The sequence below is a fragment of the Drosophila gunungcola genome, assembly GCF_025200985.1.
Source record: "Drosophila gunungcola strain Sukarami chromosome 3L unlocalized genomic scaffold, Dgunungcola_SK_2 000005F, whole genome shotgun sequence".
Classification (NCBI taxonomy): domain Eukaryota; kingdom Metazoa; phylum Arthropoda; class Insecta; order Diptera; family Drosophilidae; genus Drosophila; species Drosophila gunungcola.
In genome coordinates this window covers 3,329,600-3,351,231 of record NW_026453180.1, presented here as the reverse complement: position 1 = coordinate 3,351,231, position 21,632 = coordinate 3,329,600, and the positions used below count along the sequence as shown (strand labels likewise).

Genomic DNA, 21,632 nt, shown 5'->3' with positions numbered 1-21,632 from the left:
TTTTTAATGTTCTCTTCCAGGGCCGAGTCGCTTGTATGTGTTTAGTATATTTAAATTGTTCATTTGGTATTTTTTGGCACATTTTTCTAAGCCACGACGGCATATCCGCTCGCTGCGCCCACGGTCACACTGGCCAAGAACTCTTTGAAATGTGAAGTTTTTTCGATCGGATAAAAAAGAAACAAAAAAGGTGAATTTCCGGGGCGGATCTAGTCTGAATGGAGCGTGCGTTCGCGTGACTGAAGTTCGATTGGCCACGCCTACTTGCACGGGAAGAAGGTGAAAAACGAGTGGAAATCGAGTGAAAATCTTATAAAATACCAGGTGTAATTGGCCACAAACAACAAAGAATGCTTCAAAAGGGCGGTGCAGTGCAGTGATACATACTAAAAAAGCCATATACAACATATACGTGCTTGTATAGTGAAAAATCGTGTGAAAAGATTTACACGGTTTAATAAATTCCCGTACTTCCCATGGGCCCCACTTCGCCAAACTCCAATTAGGCCAAAAGGGCCATTGGAAGCTGGAAACGATTGGAAATATCTCGCTGCGCCAGCGACCTAAATTTTCATTTTTTTTTCTCGTGTTTAGAGAACTTTCCCAACGGTTTTGATTTATCTGTTAATATTTACTTGAAATTCGACTGGTTATTTACACAAAAACCCATCCTTAGTTTTAACTCAAAAACCAACCAATTGCTTTTTTAATTTACCAATTTGCACATCTTAAGCACCTCCAAATTGGTTGTTTTATTAAAATCCGACGAGCTTACTGAGGAATTCGTTCATATATCCCTTGCAGGGATACGAACCATCTGGAATTGTGATCCTTCGGTCCTACGATCCTACGATCCTACGGCTAATTGGATTTGGACATTGCCATTGCCATCGCCATCGCATCATCATCATCTTCCACGAACGCGAGTCCAAAAGCCAGCTTAATTGGCTTAGGCGGCGGTTGTCAATGTTGGTGAGTGTCCAACGGCTCATTTATTCTGTTTATTTCAATTTGAGTAAACACCCAACCGAGTTATTCAATTTGCGGTCTCGAATTAGTTGGTGTAGTGTAGTGGCCCTTCCTGCCTTTAAATAAGGTAAATATGGGTATATCCTCATACGATTCCCACCTGGCAGCAGTGTGCATAATTAATAAGCGGCACTGCACTAATTGCTCTACTACGCCAGTCGAAAACACTCAAAATAGAACACCCGCAGATAGATAGATAGATACATATATAGTATTCCCAAACATCCCTGACCTGAGATACAGATGCGTGTGGTGGAAACGACACCCAGCCGAGTGAAATCCGTGTATTTATAGAGTTTGTTCTACAATTTCCCAGCCACACACTTCACAGAACTCGGAAGCGTACTCTGATAATGAGGACCACATATTAGATTATGCCTGAATAGGCAATTTTTAGGACAAATATTAATATTAATAGCCAGCGGAAGCCTGGTTATAAACAGCCTATTTGGTACTTATGAATAAACGTTCTAAGACTAAAGATGTTCAAAATATAGACCTAAAGATATAACTATTTTATTTTAAAAACTGTGAAAAAATATGTTAAATTTACCACTAAAATCTAAAATATTTTAAAGTGTTCCTAAACCAGAATTATAAGCAAAATATCATAAAATAATAAGTTAACATTTCAAATAAAGGTCAAATGATTGCCAGCAATTAAAAAATGAAGTAAAAATCTCATCAAGAAAATATTTACCAAAAACGAACAACTATTTCTATAGATTTTAATAGATTTAAGTTGACAAATGTTTGTAAAATGACAAGTCAGTTTATTTGCTAATATAAACCATTAAACAAGGCATTAATATAATATTTCTATGCTCTGGTCAGTTAAGTTGCACCAATGTCTTCAACAAGAAGACCAAAGTTTATCAACAATAAAACGAAGAGATAAGTTAGAAAATCAAGCTCAGACCGTAGAATCATTAATCAAATACTCTGAAGCAAATGGAAAACATATGACGTAAACCGGTCTTCAAAATCCGAAAACAAACTCACTCAAAATAGACCCAAGTTTATCAGAAGTTTGCAATATGATAAGTCTAGAGACACCAGCAATTGGATAACCGGGCAAGAGATTGCCAACCTTCATATCAGATTCATTATTAAGCAAATAAGCTGACTCAACGTCAGAGAATCAAGATGATATAACACATCATTGGGCACGTATCTTCCGTTTCTTTCAGTGTACATGGCTTCCGTTTCTTTCTTATAAGTAAGGCGAAAAACGAACATCTTCTCGATCGTCGCCACCCTTTTGTTTTTTTAACTTTTCTGTTCATTTCCGCCCCTTTTCTCCATTACCATTACCCGACTTCCTTTGTTTGGATGCCTTCAGTTCAGTTCATTTCAGTTCAGTTCAGTTTTCATCTAAAGAAGTTTACTTTGTATCTGCTTGTGTGATTAGCCCATTTTTCTGCGGTTTTATATCGGGGAGTGAGTCACAAGAAACGAGTTTCTGGCTTTGGCACGACTTCACTCCACCGGCAGGCAGGGCAACCAAGCAGCCAACCTGTTCTCGTGCCATATCTTTCGCCTCGAAACGCCATGGATTTCATGGACTTCTCCGCCGGCTGTTCCAAATTCAATGTAGAAGTAGATGTAGATGTCACTTGGCGGAGGCGGTCCGAAATGAAATTAAATGAAATGAAATGGATGGAAAGCTGTGAAGAGTTTGCTCCCAATTCAATTAGTCGAAAAATTAGTTGCAGCTTACTCGGGAAAAAGTTTATATTCACAAACTGATTCATCGCACATACTCCACTTAATATTTTAAAGATCATTATGGGTCATTGCTGCTGGTGTCATCATTTCTTATCTCAGAATCGCGTTTATGCTTTATTAAAGTACTTTGTTTATTAAATAATTGGTCCAATAATTAGTCATTGGCCTCAAAAATAGTCATATAAAAACACAAAATTTCATTAGATTCTTGGAGTTTCCAAAAACTTAGTTGCCTGCTTAAATTTTTTTCACACTAGCAATTTTTTTTTATTCATTACACTACTGAATATTTTAAAGATCATTGCTCATTAATGGCATAGTTTCTTAAAAAAGTACTGTACTTATAAAATATTTGGCCTCGTTAATTAGTTATTAAACATATGTACAACTGTCAAAAATGTTCTTAGCTGCTGATCATGTTAAGCTAATCGCTTTATTATAATTGCACGAATTTCATATGAACTATGTTATTAATTCAATACTTTTTCATTTTATCCTTTTTCATATGTATATTTTTTTATTCTTCTAAACAAGAATCAATATAATTCTTTAAATTCATAATCTTATTATTTTCTTTAAGAACCCAACTGATTAGTCATAAATATGTTAATTCTTTTAGTTCTAAACAATTGTATTCTTTAATGATAGAGCTCTTATATAATAACAAAAGATTACGAATTGTATTAAAAACTCACATTACTGAATCTTTGTTAATAACACATGTATATAGAGTTCTATTACAAAAGATTACAAATGGTTTTTTTTAACTCATTTCGCCGTGTAATTAGAACTCTTTAAGTCAGTAAAGGTCATTGCTATCTTTGCCATCATTAAATTATTATGGCATTAATATAATTCCATGTGAATTCTTTTAAATATTTATCTTCCACTCAGCACTTTTGCTTTTGATCTGGCATTGATTGTGACTCGTTATAGATGGGGGAAAATTGTTTTTATTAATTCAACCTTCACTTTGTATTTAATTCCTTTGTTTATACAAGCCATAAGCAACCGTCATTAAGTTTATCGTGTTTCGGATTCAGCGTTTTGCTGATTTAGCCGCCAGCAGATTGTTAAGTACCTTGCACTTGGCGTTTCCGCAGGTACAGTGGTCACTCGTTCTACTGTGCCATGGTGACCCAGAACGGGTGTCGCCAAATAAGTTTGTTTAACTTTGTCAACTTTCTCTTGTTGGCGCAAAAATAAAAACCAGTTGGCTTCAATCAGCTGGGATGGAAATGGCGAAACCCATTCGATTTCAAGAAATCAATTGTTGCCTTTGTTACAGGCTTTGACTCACATTACCTAAAAGGGAAACTTTTATTACGATACCAGATACTCACAGACGACAATGGTATTTTATTGTATTTGCAACAGCTTGTTGAATTATCTGAATAATCTAGTTTATTTTGATTCATTCTATGACAAAGTTGGTTCTGCAAAATAACTTACTTACTGGACTTGTGTACTTTTTACCCTCATTAACCTAATTGCATTGTTATTAGTAAACAGAAAAAAAGGTTGAAAAAGTAAAGATTACTTCAAAAATCTTGTGTATTTTACGACGTCTTGTGTTTGCAAATTAACAGATTGGAAACCCCATTTTCCTGGAATTGTTTACATTTTATTACCTGATTATTATTATTACTTTGGTTTTGCGTACTAGCCATTTTTGTAAATAAAATAAAATTGTTATTAGAAGGTATGCACATTATGGCCGCAATTCTTAAATTTTTAATTTGATTTATTTGTATACCTTTTGTATGTTGTGGAAATTTGTTCAGGTTCTGGAAAGATTTGAAATTTTTATTTTATGATTTTGGGAAAATTTACAATAGGCAGTGGAAAAGAATTAAATAATGTTTTTTCTTTATTTATTCTTTACAATTGAATTTGATTATTTGTTTATCGGACTTAAACTATGTTAACATATAATTTAAAAGTTTTATTTAATTATACAATGCTAACTTATAGTTAAAACTATAGTTAACTATTTAAAAGTTAACTGGTTGTTGTAGAACGAATTATATGTGTTAATTATAAGAATTGTTGCTGGCCAGAGAAAATTCCTAACTTCTTATCAAAATACAAATTTATTAAGCCACCGATTTAGTGGCAATTTTTCGATGTGTAATTCTGAACTCTAACCGGAATTAAGGGCACTTTGCGTGTGGCCTTGCCGAGCGTTTGCCTGTTCCGCCCACTGTTCGAGGGAGTGCAGCATTATCCTTGCAGCCTCCGACTGCGCATGTCCCTGATTGCGCTGTCCTGTCGTGATGTCCTCCCAAAAAGCCGAGGCTGCAAATTGTTTTGTTTTCTCAAATTGCTGAGAAAGACTCTCGACCTCTGGCTATGCTTTCAGGCATTGTTTCTGATTGTGGTGCGTTCCTTCCAAGTCAGTTTTTATTTATTTTTTTTTGGGCAAGGGAAAAGAGAAAAACTCCGGGCAAGAGAAGGCCCCAAGCCGCAGTTCCCAGTTCGCAGCATGGCGCGTGTCAAGGCCGTTCAAAGGCTGCTCCTCTTTTAGGGTGTAGAGAATTTTCTGCACAGCAGCAGCTTCGAAGCATCAGCAAATGGAGCATCGTTTTTCCAGCGCCTTTAGTTTGCTCCCAGCCAGACAACGCGGCGTATACGCTATCCACACCAAAACACTCATTTTGTTTGGCCAGCCATTGAAAGGCAGGTGCACTCCTCAATCCGCAGCAAAACGTCTATTTTTACACAGTCTGGTAATCCAGCTCTTTCCGGAAAGTGTAAGCATGGAGCATAAAAGAGGGCCAACCTCGAGATAAGCAGGCGGCAATGCAGTGTTTCAATATATATATATATATATATATATATATATATGTCGCACATAGTGTGGCGACACATTCTGTGTGTGCTGTGTGTTGTGGGCAACAAAAAAGGGGGTCGAGGGAAAGGGCCAGGGCTAGGCTATAAAGCATAATATGCCACCGAGTCGAGGGGCAGGCCCTTGGCTTTTCCCTTGTCCACTCGCCCACAAAGTTCATTAAACTTTTCGATTTCTTTGTCTATGTGTCGGTTGTGCAAAGACAGTTGCTTGTTGCTCGCCTCGATGGCCATAAATTTACAGTTTGCCAGTGGCGGGTACCCAAACCCAAACGAGCACACTCATTCTTTCGATCTCTCTAGGAAATATGATCAGACACTATAGTACAGCGAGTAGGCAGATGCATTCTTGAAAAAAAAAACCCACCATTCGTCAACAAAGTGTTTATAAAACCACCTACAATATCGTCAACAAAGTGTTTATAAAAAAATATAGAAAATGTCGGTAATAACACAAAATGTCGCATACTTATTATTTAATCATCGAAAATTATATTTCAAACTATATGGTGCCCTTGATGTTGAAGAAAGTATTCAAATTAAACGCAGGTTTAAATTCATGCTTTTTTCTCGTGTGCAATCAAAAAAAAGGGAATTAATTTGATTTTCTCACGACATGATTACTTGTTTCTATGGCAATGATCTGAATTGGATGGAAAAAAAGTTGTTATTTACATTTTAAGAGTATATGTTTAATTTTATTTGTTTTTTTTTTTATTAAAGATGTAAGTAAATGTAAATACTTTTAGCAGTGTGAGTTTTCTTAAAGGCGACATCGCAACTCTTTAATTTTTCCTACATAAATTTTGTATTTTCCAAGGATAAGATGTTATAAAATAATTGTCGATAAATGACAATAAATATTGATTTATTCGAGTAGTTGATTAAACAAACAACTATTTTTTAGTTTGTGTTTTCTATTGACTCGTGCTACCTGATTTGACATTAATAAGAATAGATTGTTAAATACCTCATCAGATAATTTTAAAGAAATACCTGCAAAGGCACTTCTTATCACTTATTTGTCATAATTAAATATGTATTTTATAGGGAAATACACTTTAATATAAATCAAATTGTTGCCAATAAATACCAACAAATATTGATTTATTTAAGTGGTTGATAAATTAAGCAGACACACAACTGTTTCTTTTTTTTTGTATTGTCAAATACAGTGTAGTGGTGCTAGCTGCTTTGCAATTGATAAAAATAGATTGTAAAATTCCTTATCAGATAATTTTAAACAAATATGTGACCTGTTTGCATAGGCACTTCATATCTCTCATATATGTATTTATACCATGTGTATTTATGTAGCTAGATTTATTTATGTAGCTTTAATTTTGTATGCGCTTAGCACTGCCGCATTAGAACCTTTCGATTCTCACAACTTTGCTTTCTGCCGGCACTGTGTTCATGCCTCGATGGCGCAGTTGGCAGCGCGTAAGTCTCATAATCTTAAGGTCGTGAGTTCGAGCCTCACTCGGGGCATGTACATTTTTTGACTTTTTTTTTTTTTACAAAATGTTTTTTTTTTACGCATTTTGTTTTTGCTTAGCTACTTTGAATATTTCTCAAAGCTAGTTATTTGATATTTGGGTAATAATGCAAGGGCGCCACACGCACGCAATGTTTTGCACGGGCATGGCTAATGGGTGGGTGACTCATACTCGTGATCCCCGGACAAGTGCATTCAACCGACGCCAAAAGGGACTTTCACCTCCTCGACACGAAGATAACACCTGCCAGCTGTGGGCAAAGTGCCAAAGTCGTTGCTCAGTCCTTTGTATCGCCAGTAGATTGCATTCTCGGGCTTGAAGCTAGTAGCTAGTGGTGCCTCAGCCCATTGTCATCTCCTCGGCTTTTATTGACCTTAATTGATGTCAAGTGGATATAAGAGTGGCTCTGCCGGGTGTGTGTTTGTGTGTCTCCGCATTGCGATGTAAAACCAATCCTATTCGGAGTCCGGAATGATGGGATTATGCCCCATTTGCCTGGACACACCAAGAACCAAGAAACACCCAGGAGCGGATATATATTTTATTGCCCCGGCCACGCATTTATTATTGGACGAGGACATGCCACTGTCACATTAGGGTGGAGCCCTAGAATGCTTTCAAATCATTCAGCTTTTTCATTTGAAACTGTGGGGATTAAGATTAAAGATTATTTTAATAGGTGTTTGTTGAAGAGATACGCCTGAAAGATAGCTTGGTCTATGAATTTTCATCGGTGGTGTTATCAGCTTCAGAAATGTGTTTTTTATAAAGAATTTAAAGTTGAAAATATAATAAGATGGATTTATAAACGGACTTTCAGTTAATATACGAAACATATCTTAATTTTTAGACCTTTATTATAATGTTTAGACCTCTGAAAACTAATTTAATGAGTTACGCATTAAAGATAATTTGGCTAATGATAATTAATCATTTTTATAGAGAATATTTAGCTATTAAAACAAAACATTGGTTAGTTAATAAACTTTTAGTTACCATACATGACAAAAAATTATTAAGTTTATCCATCCTATTTAGAGTTATATAAATAAAAAAATGGGTTACGTTACAGTCTCCTAGTTAATATACATATGTTTTTAATAATTAATTCTCTTTGTATTTATTCCATTTCAGGCCACTGACGTGTGAAATGGGTGTGGGCTACTACACCAAAGGCAACAAGATCGAGAGCAGCAGCTCAGCACGTTAGTGAGTTAGTGGGGAATCTTCTACGAGACCTCCGAATAGCAATTGGCGATGGGTTCAGTGGCGGCCACTACAGTGGAGCCTCTGGCCGCGGTCAAATCGAAGTCGATGCGCTCCAGAAAGCGACGACAGCGCCGAAAACGGCAGTTAGCCTACCTGGCCATCTGTGGACTGAGCGTGGCCATATTCGGATTTGCATTGGCCACGCTGATCAGGCCCGCAGCTGCCCAGAACGATGGGGATGGCAGTTGGCGCAAGGGATACGTGGGACATGGCACCACCCACGAACAAATGGGCCAACCACATTGGCCACCAGTGGAGTACACCGTTTACAAACCGACCACGAACTACACTAAGGAACCGCCACCTCCCACGTCGGCCATGAACCCTATTTTCAATTTTACACACTTTCTGTACGACAAGATCCTCTACAACGATGATCCCATACCAGAGGGTAAGTAAATCAAGTATATAATTCCTTAAAATCTGATTCATTTTATTTGTTTTTAAAGGTTACATTGTGGTGAAGAACTCGGACACACTGGCCCTGGGCCCCAAGGTGGAGGAGAACGACTGGCGGGATCTTCTGGCTCATTATTGGGTGGTTCTCATCTGGGTGTTCGTTCTCGTGCTGCTCATCATTGTCATACCGTTTATTGCGTGAGTGTGAAACCACTTATAAAAACTTAAGGAGTGACCCGGGAATTTTTTTTAACGAAAACTACTAAACTGTTTCTAACGATCAATAATTCGATTATTATATTATCTTAAAGTACATCTATTGAAAACATTTTATTAATTTTTTTTATAAAAACGTATTGGGAGCATTATGTCCTTGAAAAAATTGCTGACCCAAATTACCCAAAAATATTTTTGGTTTTAAAAAAATTATTTTTAAATAAAAATAAAATCGAACGATCGAAACTAACATTCTTATGCACTTAATAATCTTGATAAATTGATGAATTTGTAATTTAAAGATATGCTTGTTACTGATTTAAAAATTTCAACACCAAATAAAATCGTTTAAAGTGTGAAGTTGGCACATCAAACAGTCGTTAACTTTGTACTTTGTACATATTTTCGGATCTACTTTAAGATTTAAAGACACTTTAATAGATAGTTTCACATTAAAAATATCGAAATGAAAACTTATTTTTGTCATTCGCAGCGTTTGCTATTGCTGCTTCTGTTGTTGCCGACGATGTCGACAGGGCTGTCCTCCATGTACCAGTAAACAGGATGCCCAGCGGCGCTTCTGCTGCGGCATCTGTCTGCTGATCCTCATCATTGGACTGATGTAAGTGAAGGCAGTTAGAAAAGCTCACCCACAGAAATGCACTAATCAAATCTTCATTTCTCCTGCAGCTTTGGCATCATTATTGCCTTTGTTACGAACAAAATGATCGACAGCGGCTTTTCCGAAACTTCCGAGACAATGAAACGCGGCAGCGAGGATACTTGCACCTATCTAAAGGATGTGGCCGATCATGTTTATCATCTGATGATGTTCAACTACGAGGAGATGGAGACCCATGTTTTGGATCAATTAACTCGTAAGAAAACTAATTGCTTATCAGCTTTAAAATTCTAATTTAAATTTCACTATCCCATTTCAGATGCCCACAGGCACATATTTTTGGATCTCTCCGACACATCGGAGAGTAATTCGCTGGCCGAGATGGAGCGGGTTTTGGAGAACATGCCTGAGGCCCTGGAGCTGATGCGGCAAGTGGAGAAGATGGAGAAGGATCTGCGTTTCTATGGCTCCCAGTTGAGAGATGGTAGGTTTATAGCAAGCTAATGAAACAGAAAACATTATCAATCTATTCCCAAATCTCAGGTGTCCGTGGCATCAAGCGAGATGTCAACTTTGCAGTGGCCAATCTCTGTCAGCTCCAAATGTGTCAGAAGTTCCTGATCAGCAGCAATATCGAGCACATAGACACCTCGCAGTGTCTGCACTTTGATAAGGTATGACTAAAACTTCATTTTAATATAGTAAGATTATAAATCAACTACATTTCAGCTACCCAATACCTCGGAATTTGTGGCGGGAATGGAGAACATAATTTCAAACAAGTACTATGCTATACCTCAACGGGGTCTGGCGCGTCTGAAGAAGGTCAGCGACAAGGTGAAGACGCAGCTCTCCTTCGTGGTGCCCCCAATGATGCGGGACTTGACCAAGGGCAAGACTGTCTTCCGCGAACAGGCCACCAATGTGCGCAACATTGTCGAGGGAGTGCTGAGTGATATTCACATCAAGACTCTGCATTCGACCAAGTCGTTCGAGGACGTCTACGACCGTTTTGGCCACGATAGGAACATAATCAGCTTGATTGTGTGCTTGCTGATTCTTTTGGTAAGTTTGCCCTTGCAGGTTTTCTTTTGGAACCATTAGGGGGTACACCCTTTCAACTTTTAGATTCCACATTCCTTTTTGTTGCATATATATAAAAGAAATCTATTTAATAGTTATTACTTACAATTTTAAGTCGATATAAACCAAATTGACTAAGATATGAGTATTGAAAGAACAGTATCCGTCTAGTGTCTTAACTCAAAACTTTTCACAAAACTTAATTTTTTAATCGGTGATCAAAATAACTTGAAAACTTCTGAAACGATATTTCTGCAAATTGGCAGGCATATTTAATACATTAAAATATATAGTCTATAATCGTTTGAATTTTTTTTGTTCATTAAAAAGTGATATTTATTAAAAATTCATATTTTTAAAAATCATATATTGAAATCCTTAAATCCTTCGAATAAAGACTAGTTTATAGTGTAAGTTAACTAAATCTATTCATATTTTGTATTTCTGATGATACAGTACACAACAATTTGGGTCACTGCAAAACAAAATCAGAGGAAGGAAATTTACTTTCCTTTATTTTTTACTTTTGTTAAGGCACAAAAATAGTTTATAGCCAACTAAGGTAACGCCTAACTAATCAATTCTTATTGAATTTTAGGTACTCTTTATATTGATCTTTGCTCTGTTGTGCGGTTGCTTTGGACGAAGACGAACTGGATATGGCGATGAGTGCTGCAGCAAGTCCACAGGAGCCACGTGCCTGCTGCTGTAAGTAGAGCCATCTAAACTGCATCCACTGATTAATAATCGAAACTAATCTACAATCTATAGAGCCATCTTGCTGATATTCTGTGTATTCTCGTTCATCGCACTCGTTGGACTTTTCTACTTCATGCTGGGCATGGTGACTTACCAAGGTGCCTGTGCCCCTCTAAGGGATCAGGAGAACAACACCCTGTTCCGGCAGCTGGACGCTTCAATCGATCTAAAGCATTATTTGCCAGCGAGCGGGGAGTCCAAGGATGTGTCACAGCCGCTGAAGATGTCAAGGGCCATTCAGGCTTGCCATGCCAACCAGACAATATTCGAGATGATGCGCATGAATAACATATACGATATCAACGATCTGGCGAACATTAAGGTGATGACCCATGCCCAGGATGATACGGATTCGATAAAGGTCTTCGATGAGGATCTTTCGGGCATTGTACTGCTAACTAAGGAAGAGCGCGATGAACTGACTGTTGCGCGCGATAATTCACTGGCCACCTACCACAGCTCATTGTACATGCCAAGTTTGTGCACTCAGTTCACACCGATGAACCTGAATGCCCTCTCCGAGCAGCTGTACAAGCTGTCCAACGACCTGGAGTATCCCGCCTACGGCTGGGCCAAGGTGTCCTTCTGGAACGAGGGCCTCAACACCAAGGCCTTCTATCGCAACTTTGTGCCCAAGCTCACCAGCATCGTGGACAAGATGAAGGCCAATCTGAAGAAGATCGACGAGCTGATTTCGTACGAGAACCATGACTTCGCAAACACCATTAAGATACTGACTGACACGGCGGTTGCCTCGGAGCAATTTATTCAGACGCGCGGCAAGGATTATATCAACACCCTCGGCAGCAATCTGACGCAGACCATCGACCAAACTATAGACGACTACATCGACATGATCATTAAGGAAGCCAACGAAAATGTGGGACACTGTGCGCCACTATCCTACATTTATTACCGTGGAGTTGACCTGATCTGCCACCGCCTCGTGGATCCCATTGTGAGTTAAAGGGGTCTTTTATAACAATGTGTAACTTTTTTAGGGTTTTGGAGACTTTAAACTCTTAGAGCTCTCATCAAGACTATTTAAAACCCATTCGGGTTTATTTTGGATAAGCTAGCGGTGGTTTTACACTATTTAAAAGTGAAAATAATGCAAAACTCCGCTCTTATTGCAGAATGGTTTCTGGGTGGGCATCCTGCTCTGCGCCCTGCTCTTCCTACCCATCCTGTTCGTGGCCCACCGCCTGATGTGCCTGTACAAGAAGATCTACCCATATTTGGCCACCGTTGGAGCCGCCGGCGTTGTGGAGGGCGGGTGAGTTGTGTTTTCGTCTGCTGCAGTTCGCTTTCAGGCATCTCCCATGCTAAACCCTAATCCTAACCCTAACCCAAAGCTGTCCCATTTGCACGGGTGCTCCGTATGTGCCACCGCCCATTGTTAGCTGCTCCGGTGGACAGCAGGCCTACTGCGGCTGTCCCGCCGGTGCACCCACTGCTCGTGGAGGTGGTGGTGGCCTGCCACCCGAGAATTCAATCCAAGATGATGAAGCAGATGCTGACGATTCCGTTCTGTCGGCCAGCAAACGCAAGAGAGACTAACTAAACTACTTACTAACATCTGGGTTGGATTCCGAATTCAACTTCATTTACTTTTAGCATTTGTTTTATAAATTTATGCATGTACGGTACAAGAGAAAATTGAGTGTTTGTTTGCACCACAAAAACCAAACTAAGCCATTTGTCCACATTCTTTTTCGATTTTCATTGCATCGCTAACCCCGAATCATCCCGCCCGCAGCAGCGATTATTTGTACGATGCTTATAGTGAGCGCGAGCGCGAACATGTGCCATTGGCTAAGTAAGAAGATCACCCAGTCACCTTTGACCCCCCTGGCTAGGAGCTAAGCTAATCCCCTTGCCCTTGCTCTCCTCTTGCCCATTGTAGCGTGCCCAAGAAGCGGCGTAAGGCGTACGAGAGGCGCAGGGAGCAGCAGGACTACTACGAGGACGCCTCTCCCAGCGTGTCCCGCGGCAATCGCTCTGGCGGAGATCGTGGAGGCGGCGGCGGCGGCGGAGGAGGAGATGGCGCCCCGGGCAGCAGCAGCATGCGCTACAACGACATGGCGCCCACGTAAGTGTCCTTCAATTCCCGGCTGAACTCCTGACCTTAGGGCAGTCGCTAAAAGACTGGCGTAACTGAGTAAAAATGGGTTGGGAAAAAAGAGAAAATCTATGTTTTTTATCTAGAGTCAAATATAGAATCAAAATTTTAACTCTACGTTCTTATATCTTTTTTATTTAAAAATTTAAAAAATATATACATTTATAATTCTAACTATTAAGCCTTATTAAGCCTTAAAAACTAAAAATTGAAAGATTTTTTAATAGTTACATATTTATTGCTGCCTCTCAGAAAACAACTTCCCAAATAGTAAAGACATTTAAAGTTTATTTAACAAAAAAAAAAAACATTTAAAATTATTATTATTTAACTAATATTATTTCGAAAGATTACTAGTAAGGAAAAATCAATATTTGCACACTCTGATTCTTTGAGATCCTTGGATGTATTATAAATTTAATTAAATGTTTTGTAATTTATAAATTACGATGTTACAACAGTCTTGTAGTAGTGAACTTCACTCCAACAATAGTAAACGCAATATAGCCGCCAAATACTGAAAATTACTTCGCTTGACCACCGCATCGATATCCAGTTTCCCTTGCTCGTTTTTAGACCGCTGCTAGATGCCTAAATCGCTAATTTTTAATTTTGTTTTATTTAGCGCTAGAGGTGTGACCAATGGCACTCGGCCAAAGGCATTGGCGGCAGATGGTTTCTTTTAGGCATGGCCCAAATGCTAATCGGTTTTGGTTTCTGCCCGGTAATGTGTAATGTGCCACTCAAAGATTCAATCGATGTGCTTCCCCGACTTCCGCGATTCAAAGACATTTCCATTTCCGACTGTTTTGTGAATAGACTGGAAACCCCCTACACATTTGCTTAGTTCCCTTTTCTTTAACTATTATTGATTTAAAATTGTTAGCTTTTTCGATTGGCCTGTTGTACTCGACAAACGTATAACAATTATATTGTCTAAATATTTTTTTAGATTCTTAAAACTCTTTCTTTTTTAAAGGCGTGTAATTTTCTTACTGCAAATCTTCAGATTTGGCTTTTTGTTAGATTCTATTGATTTAATTTTGTTTGCCTATTCAATGGCCTGTTGTGTTAGACAAACGTAACTCAATTTGAAGCTTCTTGAAACACTTTCTATTTTCAAAAACTTAATTTTCCTTCTGCAAACACGCACATGTGTATTTTTGCGTATTCAATTTTTGTTGCTTATGGGAGAAGCTTACGTGTTTAGGTTGCTGCTCCAAAGTAACAGACACTTCTGGACACGATCTTATACCAATGATGGCCCACTCGATAACTGCTTCATGACCAAAAGCCACTAACTCTATATCGGTTTTCGATCTATGTTGACCCCAACTAATCTGATTAATCGCAGCAACTGCGCCCTCCCGTGTTTTTCTGTGTTGTGCGTGAGTGGTCGCACTATAAATATTTAATTTACCCTGCATATTTTCCATGGACTAATTCGATTTGGTTGCAATCCGCAGGCACTGGGACCACGAGCCACCGCGCTACCACAATCCGCCAGCAGCGCCGCCATCCTCGGAGTACGAGCGGCCGCCGCCCTACTACTATCCGGGTGCCTCCGAGCAGGATTAGATGGATTGCGTTGCATTTGGATTGGATTGGCTCAAGAGGTGGCAACATGGATGATTTTATTTAGACCCCCTCCAAGCCCCTTTTATATTAGTATACCCCCTACTGAGACTGTACTTTTAGTTAAAAGCGTAAACGAAAATAACTGAAATTATATAATTTAATTAAGTAGTTCTGTAGCATCACATGTGTGTTATCTGCGATCTGCCATTGACGAACGCATATAGTTAATATTAAGTGCGGGCCGAAGCAAGAAACCACCCCTTTAAATACCCCTTTACAATTACTTTACAAGAATGTTGCCAAAAGCCGACGACGACGAGCACGACGAATGATGATGAGTCGGACGAATCCGGCGGGGATTGTCCCAGTCGGAGCATTTAATGAACTCTGGAGTCTGGAGACTCCGGGCTATCTCTATGGAGGGCCGGGCGGCGGGTGTCGGATCTGATGAGTCCCTTGAAGAAGTTGGCCATTCGACGGGCCGCACGGCCGCAGAAGCTTTAAGGAATCTCATAATTTTATTATGCACACAGAGGAGACGTACCCAAAAAAACAAAACAAAAAACAAAAACAAAAACGAAACAAATCAATATCTAGCAAGCAACTACATAAATAATAACCGATCAAACACTTTATGGAATCTGTAAACTTCCAGGAAATCAAAATCGCGTTAAACAAAAAATATGATCAATACCAAAACTGCCATTTTAATTTAGAAAAAAAAAGAGCAGGATACAGGAGAGTTGGGAGTTATTCAATGCATTTAATGTATTTATTTTAGAAACAATACGAACACTACACTTTTTCTTAAGCCGGCAAACTGTGCACTCGGACACTGATATACAAATTAAATACAAAAAAATGAAAACCCAAGATACGGATACGAGATACAGACACTTGATTGTAACACGTATTTTAACACGTTGTCATAGTTTAGTAAGTGAAAACCAAAAGCAAACCGAACCCTAAGCATTTAAACGTTTCCAATTATATCGTCTAGGACCCAAGGGCCAAGCTGTAAGTTTCCAAAATACCTATAACACCACACACAAAAATACAGACACGACACGCGAGCATAGTGTACGGATTACACAATTACATCATTTTAGTATTATTATACAAGTAAGAATGTATGTTGTATTTTATATTTGACGTACATTAAATGATTTCCGCTTAAGTCAAGTAACCATGTATCAACATTGCCGCGCGCAAGTAAAGATTATCGAATTAAGACCGTGGAAAACACAAAGGAAAACCCAGTTGCCAGTCAATCATCGAGCTCCGTTGATGGTTGTCTCAGTCGTTTGCAAAATTTTGTCAATAAACTTCAAGTGGTTTTATGTACGAAAGGCGAGTCTTGAAAATAATGGGCTAATTTGTTCTGGGTCACCTCATCACTTTTAAAATTAACGTTGTAGCAGAGGAGTATTAAGAGTATTTATTTTTTACAATACAAAATTTGATACATTGAGTATTCGTTATTTTTTTAAACCCAATCCATTTTTATTTTAATAAAAAATTAATAATTGTAAGCAATAATTCAATTTAATATTTATAGAAAGCTTTGCATACTTTTGGGCAGCCGATCATTGTGCTTGCAGCATCCTCTTGAAGAAAACTGTTGCACACTTTTGAGCAGTCTATAAGTCAGTATGGTCACTGACCGAAGCTCGCGGGTATACACTGTTGTAGCATCCTTTTTAAGAAAAAAAAAATACTTTTTGCAGGATATCTCAGCCAATATACAACCCACAGGCAAAATAAAAACCGTTACAGACTTACGAGTACCTAGGCTATCGATCACCATCACGCTTTTATTAGATTTGTACCCCTATAAGAAAATACATTTTTATAAAATCTCTTTTTTGAGCGAGTTTAAAAAAAAGTGATGAGGTCCTCCCCCTTAGGTTCTCAGCAAACCAAAACAGTCAACCTTTTGTCTGTGGGCCTCATATTGGCCGAGATATCCTGCTAAACCACTTATAAATAAATTACTCCGAAAAGATTTTTTTTCGGAGTGCCATGCTCGGTTGCTAAAAAAAATTGATTTTTGATTTGAACACCAGGCGAACATAATTCGTAGCAAGTATCAACTGGTAATTTTGAACTGCATCAATAACGGTTGTTTTATTCAAAATGGCCGCCATTGCCATATTTCCCCTAAGAAATTGACCAATGAGAAGCCAGCTTTCTGGAAAAGAACCGTAAGATCAAAGCCAAGCTCAACCTAGAGATGGAAAACCTTGTTGTTTTCTTGTGCGTGTCACGAGTTCGGCACGCCACTCACGAAAAAGCACGAAAGCCCCTTATATTTGTTGTTGGAGTACTAAGATAAATTTGCACTCGTCCATCCCTATCAGAAACGAAAAAATTACTCGGCGGACACCTCCTGGGGGTTTCTGTTCGCCTGGTTGTTGAAACCAGAAATCCTACAATATTCCTTGCAAAATGGACCGCCGTTTCTCACATAAATTCATAGATATCTGTATTTCAGATACCAGGCGAACATATCTGAGTACCAGTCGACAAGGTGAATGCAACAACGTCCAGTGCTTCTCAAACTCTTGATGATCGGCTGCCCAAAAGTAGGCCGCAAATAATTAAAGCTTTTTGATGAAAAAAAAAACAAGTGTTGCCCATTTATTGCTGTTATTTTCACCCCTTAACTAATAAATCTATTACATCTTAAAAATGTATTACATTTTTAATAGCCCAATCGAGCCTTTCAGAGTCAAATTTATTTTTTCAATTATTTTTTGTGTTATTCGCAAAAATTAAAAATGTTATACACCAGCAACTGTTTTAATTTGTCTGCGTCTCCCGACATCCTGGAGCACAAACGAGTTATTTCTCGGTTGATATTGGTGGAAATTGAACCTAGAAGAAAATAAAAGAAATGAATTAGTGTTTATTACTAATTAAAGTAAGTAATTATATCGGCCTGAACCAATTGAGTTTCTAGTCATGTTTCGTGAAAATATCGATTGAGAGAGATGTGAGCTCCTGATTTAAAAATAGGATCAGCCCATCGGAGTATATAATTGTTAACCAATGGTAAGTTAAGAGGGATGCCCCCGATTTAATGATTTTGGAGTGATTATTCAAATGTTTTTTAGCCATTCACTTTTAATTTCGCTAGCAAGTGTCCTTAAAAAAAAAAATAAAAAATTTTAACTTGAGTTACTGCAAAAAATATGAAATAAAGTTATCGACTTGAAAAATATATCTTTTCAAGCTGTGAACTTCCATGCTTAGCATCAAAAGTCACTATTACTTTTATTACTTTTCTACACACACACTACTTACTCTAACCGAATGGAGTAAAAGGAATAAAATAAATAATGAAGTTGCTGGGCTGGGAGACGCTCGGTTGCTCTATGGCCAACATCCTGCCTAAACCTTTGTACTGGTCAGGACCCCCCACCACATTAAGTCTGTTCAACCAAAGCCAGGAGCAAATGGTAGAGGGCTCCACTGGCTGCTGCTGCTCCTTAGACTGGCTATTGCAACTGCAGCAATTGTCGTGCCCTCTGCTGAGACTTTTAATCCTCGGATTGGTGGCACTGCCGATTTATAATGCGATTCTGATCCTGGTGGGGTGAGCTTGTCATTTGGAATTTCTTAAAGATTTATCAAGCGAATCCAGTTTAGATGGCGCCTTAATCGCAGTGCTTCGAGCAGTGCGGAGCGTTTGGTGCTGGACATTCGAGTGGAACGGGCTGTAAAGCGTCCAGCTCCACCACCGCCTCCAGCTCCAAAGCCACCGCCCCGCCTTCGCCGACGTAAGGCGTCCAAGTCCCCAAAACTGCACTGGTAAAAAAAAATCATACTAATTCCAAGTATTTCATACTCAGTTTATATATTCGCTTTGATTTATTTTCATAGAGGTTTTTAGTTATTTAAATTGACTTTAACTCGAGGTCATGTCTAGCATTAGTTATGTTATATACCGTAATAGACATAATAATATTTATTTTTACATTATTGGAAATATTTGAGTGTTGTATTTTTTGGTTTTATTATGTATTTTACTTAAATATATATATATATATATATATATATGAATTATATATTTAATGTCTGATCATTAAATTTAAATTGAAAATAAATAAAACTTAAATACAAATTTTTCCACATTAGTTCACATATTAATAATGTATTAAATATTATGTTTAATATATAAAATATGAAATTTTGGATTCACTTACCAGATATTTATTTTTACTATTCCATTTTTCAGCAGTGTACGCATGCCAGCATCCTATCCTAGCCAAAAGAATCCTTTCGATTCCAACTGGCAGAGGTCTCGAGATCAAGCGCATCACTACAATAACCTGAGGAAGAATCTTCAGCTGGCGCTTGAGGGTTTGCAGAAGCCTCTTCCCCCATCATTACCCATTTGTATTGCCCCAATTGAAGAAAGCCTTTCCCCACAAGAACCCCTGCTTCCACCTGCATCTGTTAGAATTAAAAGCAGAAAATCACGCTCCAAGCTTCTGCCTGGGATCTTCAAACGACTTGGTATGAACTCCATATGGCAGGGATGGAAAGCCCGAGGCAGCCGTAAAAAATGCAACACCTCGGAGGCCCCCGGCACTTCCTCGTCCAGCTGCTCAAGCACAGGTTCCAGCTGCTTCTACGTCTACTAAAAACAAAATCTTTCCAAGATCGAGGGCACGGCTAGTTCATCTATCAAGATATCAACGCTCCATTCCGTGTGAATTTGTGCGATTATATTTTGTTACGATTAAAGGCGTGCTGAGATCAATTTTGTTGGCCCTGAATCCGCAGCACTGGCTTTATTAGAACACATCCGGCAGTGGAGCTCCAGCTCCAAAGCGACCGCCGCCAACAAAAGACCTAAGCGACAAACCTTGTTCTCGCATCAATCTTGTGTGGAGGCAACTTAAAACGGAACAACAAGAAACAAAAAACAAGAAACATAATATAAACACCGAAACAAAAGTAAAACAAACAAAAGGCAAATAAGCCCAACTACAAACTACCGGGTGAGCTTGCTCGTTCGGCGATGACTGGCTGATTAAGGGGCAGCGAAAGCAGATCGCTATCGTCACTACACCTCACTCCACTCCAAATTTTATCCCCAGTTCGAGCTCCTCCTCCAACATCCAAATAACCAAGTATCCAAGTGCAGCTCCATCATTGTCTGGGCCACAATGGCAGGAAGAAAATAAAAAGAGCTTGGGGGAAAAGACAAGGTGCTCTTCGGATCACTGAACACCCGATGCTCTACTCACATTTTGAAAAGCAGAAGGTTACCTAGTAAAAAAAAGTAAAATGAAAGCTTTCCATTTCCATTTAGTCGTTTTAAGTATAGAAATATTTATTTTTTTTTAAACTTCATTTGACTCTTTTTCGGAACAAATTTTAATATCTAAAAATGTAGTTTAAATTAAAACCATGTTAAGTTAAATATAACTCATTTAAATCAAATCTAATATGTTTCACAATAGTTCATAAAATGTAATATTAAATCATACAGTTCCATGAGCATTGTAATTAATAATATTACTTTATACAACATAAAATTTTGAACTAAATAGCCAGATATTTATTTGTACTATATAATTTTTTGTATCAGTGTTCATATTGTTTTGCGTTGTTTTGGGCATTTTGGGCGAATTAAGACCCAAATGGATTATGTTTGATTTACTCAAACATTCTGGGAACACCTATTTCCAGTTGAATTATTAGAGAATTTACCCAGAAGTCTTTAAAGATTTAAATCTAGATTTAGGGGTATAGACAACTACATAACAATATTTGGACAATAATCTCTAAATATCTATAATTCTGTGCGACGTTCTTTTTTCTGTGTTTATTAATAGAGGTAATCCATCAAATGATAATGATTAAAAATAGCTTAAAATGGAATATCTTGCGTATGAATCATTTTGAACTCAACTTGAACACTAAGAAATTTCTTTACTTTTATGGGACAAAGCTTAAAAATTAAAAAATTAAAAAGGATTTAAAGTTTAACAAACAAACGTAATCAAAAAAAAACAACGCTTCAGTTATATGTTTTAAATAGTATTAGGTTTAAATTAAAATGACTTTCTTAATATGGAATACAACTTAAAAATTTAATGCTTGAAATAAAATGGGTTTTAAATTAAATAATATGAAATCAAAAAGTTTCCGTGTTATATTACTTTTTATGTCTTCTTTTATGGAATTTCTTCGAAATTTTAACTTGTTTAATTACCTTTGACGTCAAAGAATATATTACATTTAATTTCCCCATATTAACGCATATAATCTTCGGTTTTTTTTATCACTGGTAAAAGAAATTAATTTTAAAAATAGAAATTAAAGTTCTGAGGAGATGAAATTAAGAATTTTGTATATAACTTTGAATGTTAAATTCTTCCTTTGCCAAATAATTTCAGTACTTTGACCTTTTTTTCCAATAATATAATTTTAATTATAATTAAAATTCTGAAGAGTTGATAAG

At 37.8% G+C, this 21,632-nt stretch overlaps 2 protein-coding genes and 1 non-coding gene across 16 annotated transcripts; all 3 read left to right on the top strand.

Moving 5' to 3' along the window:
- The first annotated feature begins 84 nt into the window (after window positions 1-84).
- On the top strand, window positions 85-15,192 carry LOC128259573 (prominin-like protein). 10 transcript variants are annotated; one of them, XM_052992079.1, is made up of 15 exons: window positions 85-190; window positions 805-972; window positions 8,241-8,766; window positions 8,825-8,972; window positions 9,484-9,612; window positions 9,681-9,868; window positions 9,932-10,096; window positions 10,156-10,286; window positions 10,342-10,677; window positions 11,294-11,403; window positions 11,467-12,412; window positions 12,591-12,730; window positions 13,214-13,273; window positions 13,361-13,546; window positions 15,043-15,192. In XM_052992079.1, the coding sequence occupies exons 3-15, from the start codon at window positions 8,364-8,366 to the stop codon at window positions 15,152-15,154; spliced, it is 3,054 nt and encodes a 1,017-aa protein (XP_052848039.1). In that variant the 5' UTR covers window positions 85-190; window positions 805-972; window positions 8,241-8,363; the 3' UTR covers window positions 15,155-15,192. The 10 variants fall into 10 exon arrangements, with proteins under 10 accessions (XP_052848039.1, XP_052848045.1, XP_052848038.1 ...); XM_052992085.1 differs by having other exon boundaries at window positions 121-279; window positions 13,217-13,273; XM_052992078.1 differs by having other exon boundaries at window positions 121-279.
- Trnam-cau (transfer RNA methionine (anticodon CAU)) lies at window positions 7,026-7,098 on the top strand. The gene has a single exon. It is a non-coding gene; the product is annotated as a tRNA-Met (tRNA).
- A 3,195-nt stretch (window positions 15,193-18,387) lies between the features above and the next one.
- Window positions 18,388-19,938, top strand: LOC128259603 (uncharacterized). 5 transcript variants are annotated; one of them, XM_052992153.1, is made up of 3 exons: window positions 18,389-18,747; window positions 18,801-18,967; window positions 19,395-19,938. In XM_052992153.1, the coding sequence occupies exons 1-3, from the start codon at window positions 18,496-18,498 to the stop codon at window positions 19,801-19,803; spliced, it is 828 nt and encodes a 275-aa protein (XP_052848113.1). In that variant the 5' UTR covers window positions 18,389-18,495; the 3' UTR covers window positions 19,804-19,938. The 5 variants fall into 5 exon arrangements, with proteins under 5 accessions (XP_052848117.1, XP_052848115.1, XP_052848113.1 ...); XM_052992154.1 differs by having other exon boundaries at window positions 18,389-18,752; window positions 18,806-18,967; window positions 19,398-19,938; XM_052992152.1 differs by having other exon boundaries at window positions 18,391-18,752; window positions 18,806-18,967.
- Window positions 19,939-21,632: the final 1,694 nt, after the last annotated feature.

Excerpts from the sequence above, each read along its gene's own strand:
- LOC128259603 (XM_052992153.1), top strand. The coding sequence starts at position 18,496 with ATGAAGTTGCTGGGCTGGGAGACGCTCGGTTGCTCTATGGCCAACATC. Across the intron at positions 18,748-18,800 it reads ATAATGCGATTCTGATCCTG|TTTAGATGGCGCCTTAATCG; the intron begins GTGGGGTGAGCT and ends AAGCGAATCCAG. Across the intron at positions 18,968-19,394 it reads AAGTCCCCAAAACTGCACTG|CAGTGTACGCATGCCAGCAT; the intron begins GTAAAAAAAAAT and ends TCCATTTTTCAG.
- LOC128259573 (XM_052992079.1), top strand. The coding sequence starts at position 8,364 with ATGGGTTCAGTGGCGGCCACTACAGTGGAGCCTCTGGCCGCGGTCAAA. Across the intron at positions 10,678-11,293 it reads TGTGCTTGCTGATTCTTTTG|GTACTCTTTATATTGATCTT; the intron begins GTAAGTTTGCCC and ends ATTGAATTTTAG. Across the intron at positions 12,413-12,590 it reads ACCGCCTCGTGGATCCCATT|AATGGTTTCTGGGTGGGCAT; the intron begins GTGAGTTAAAGG and ends CTCTTATTGCAG.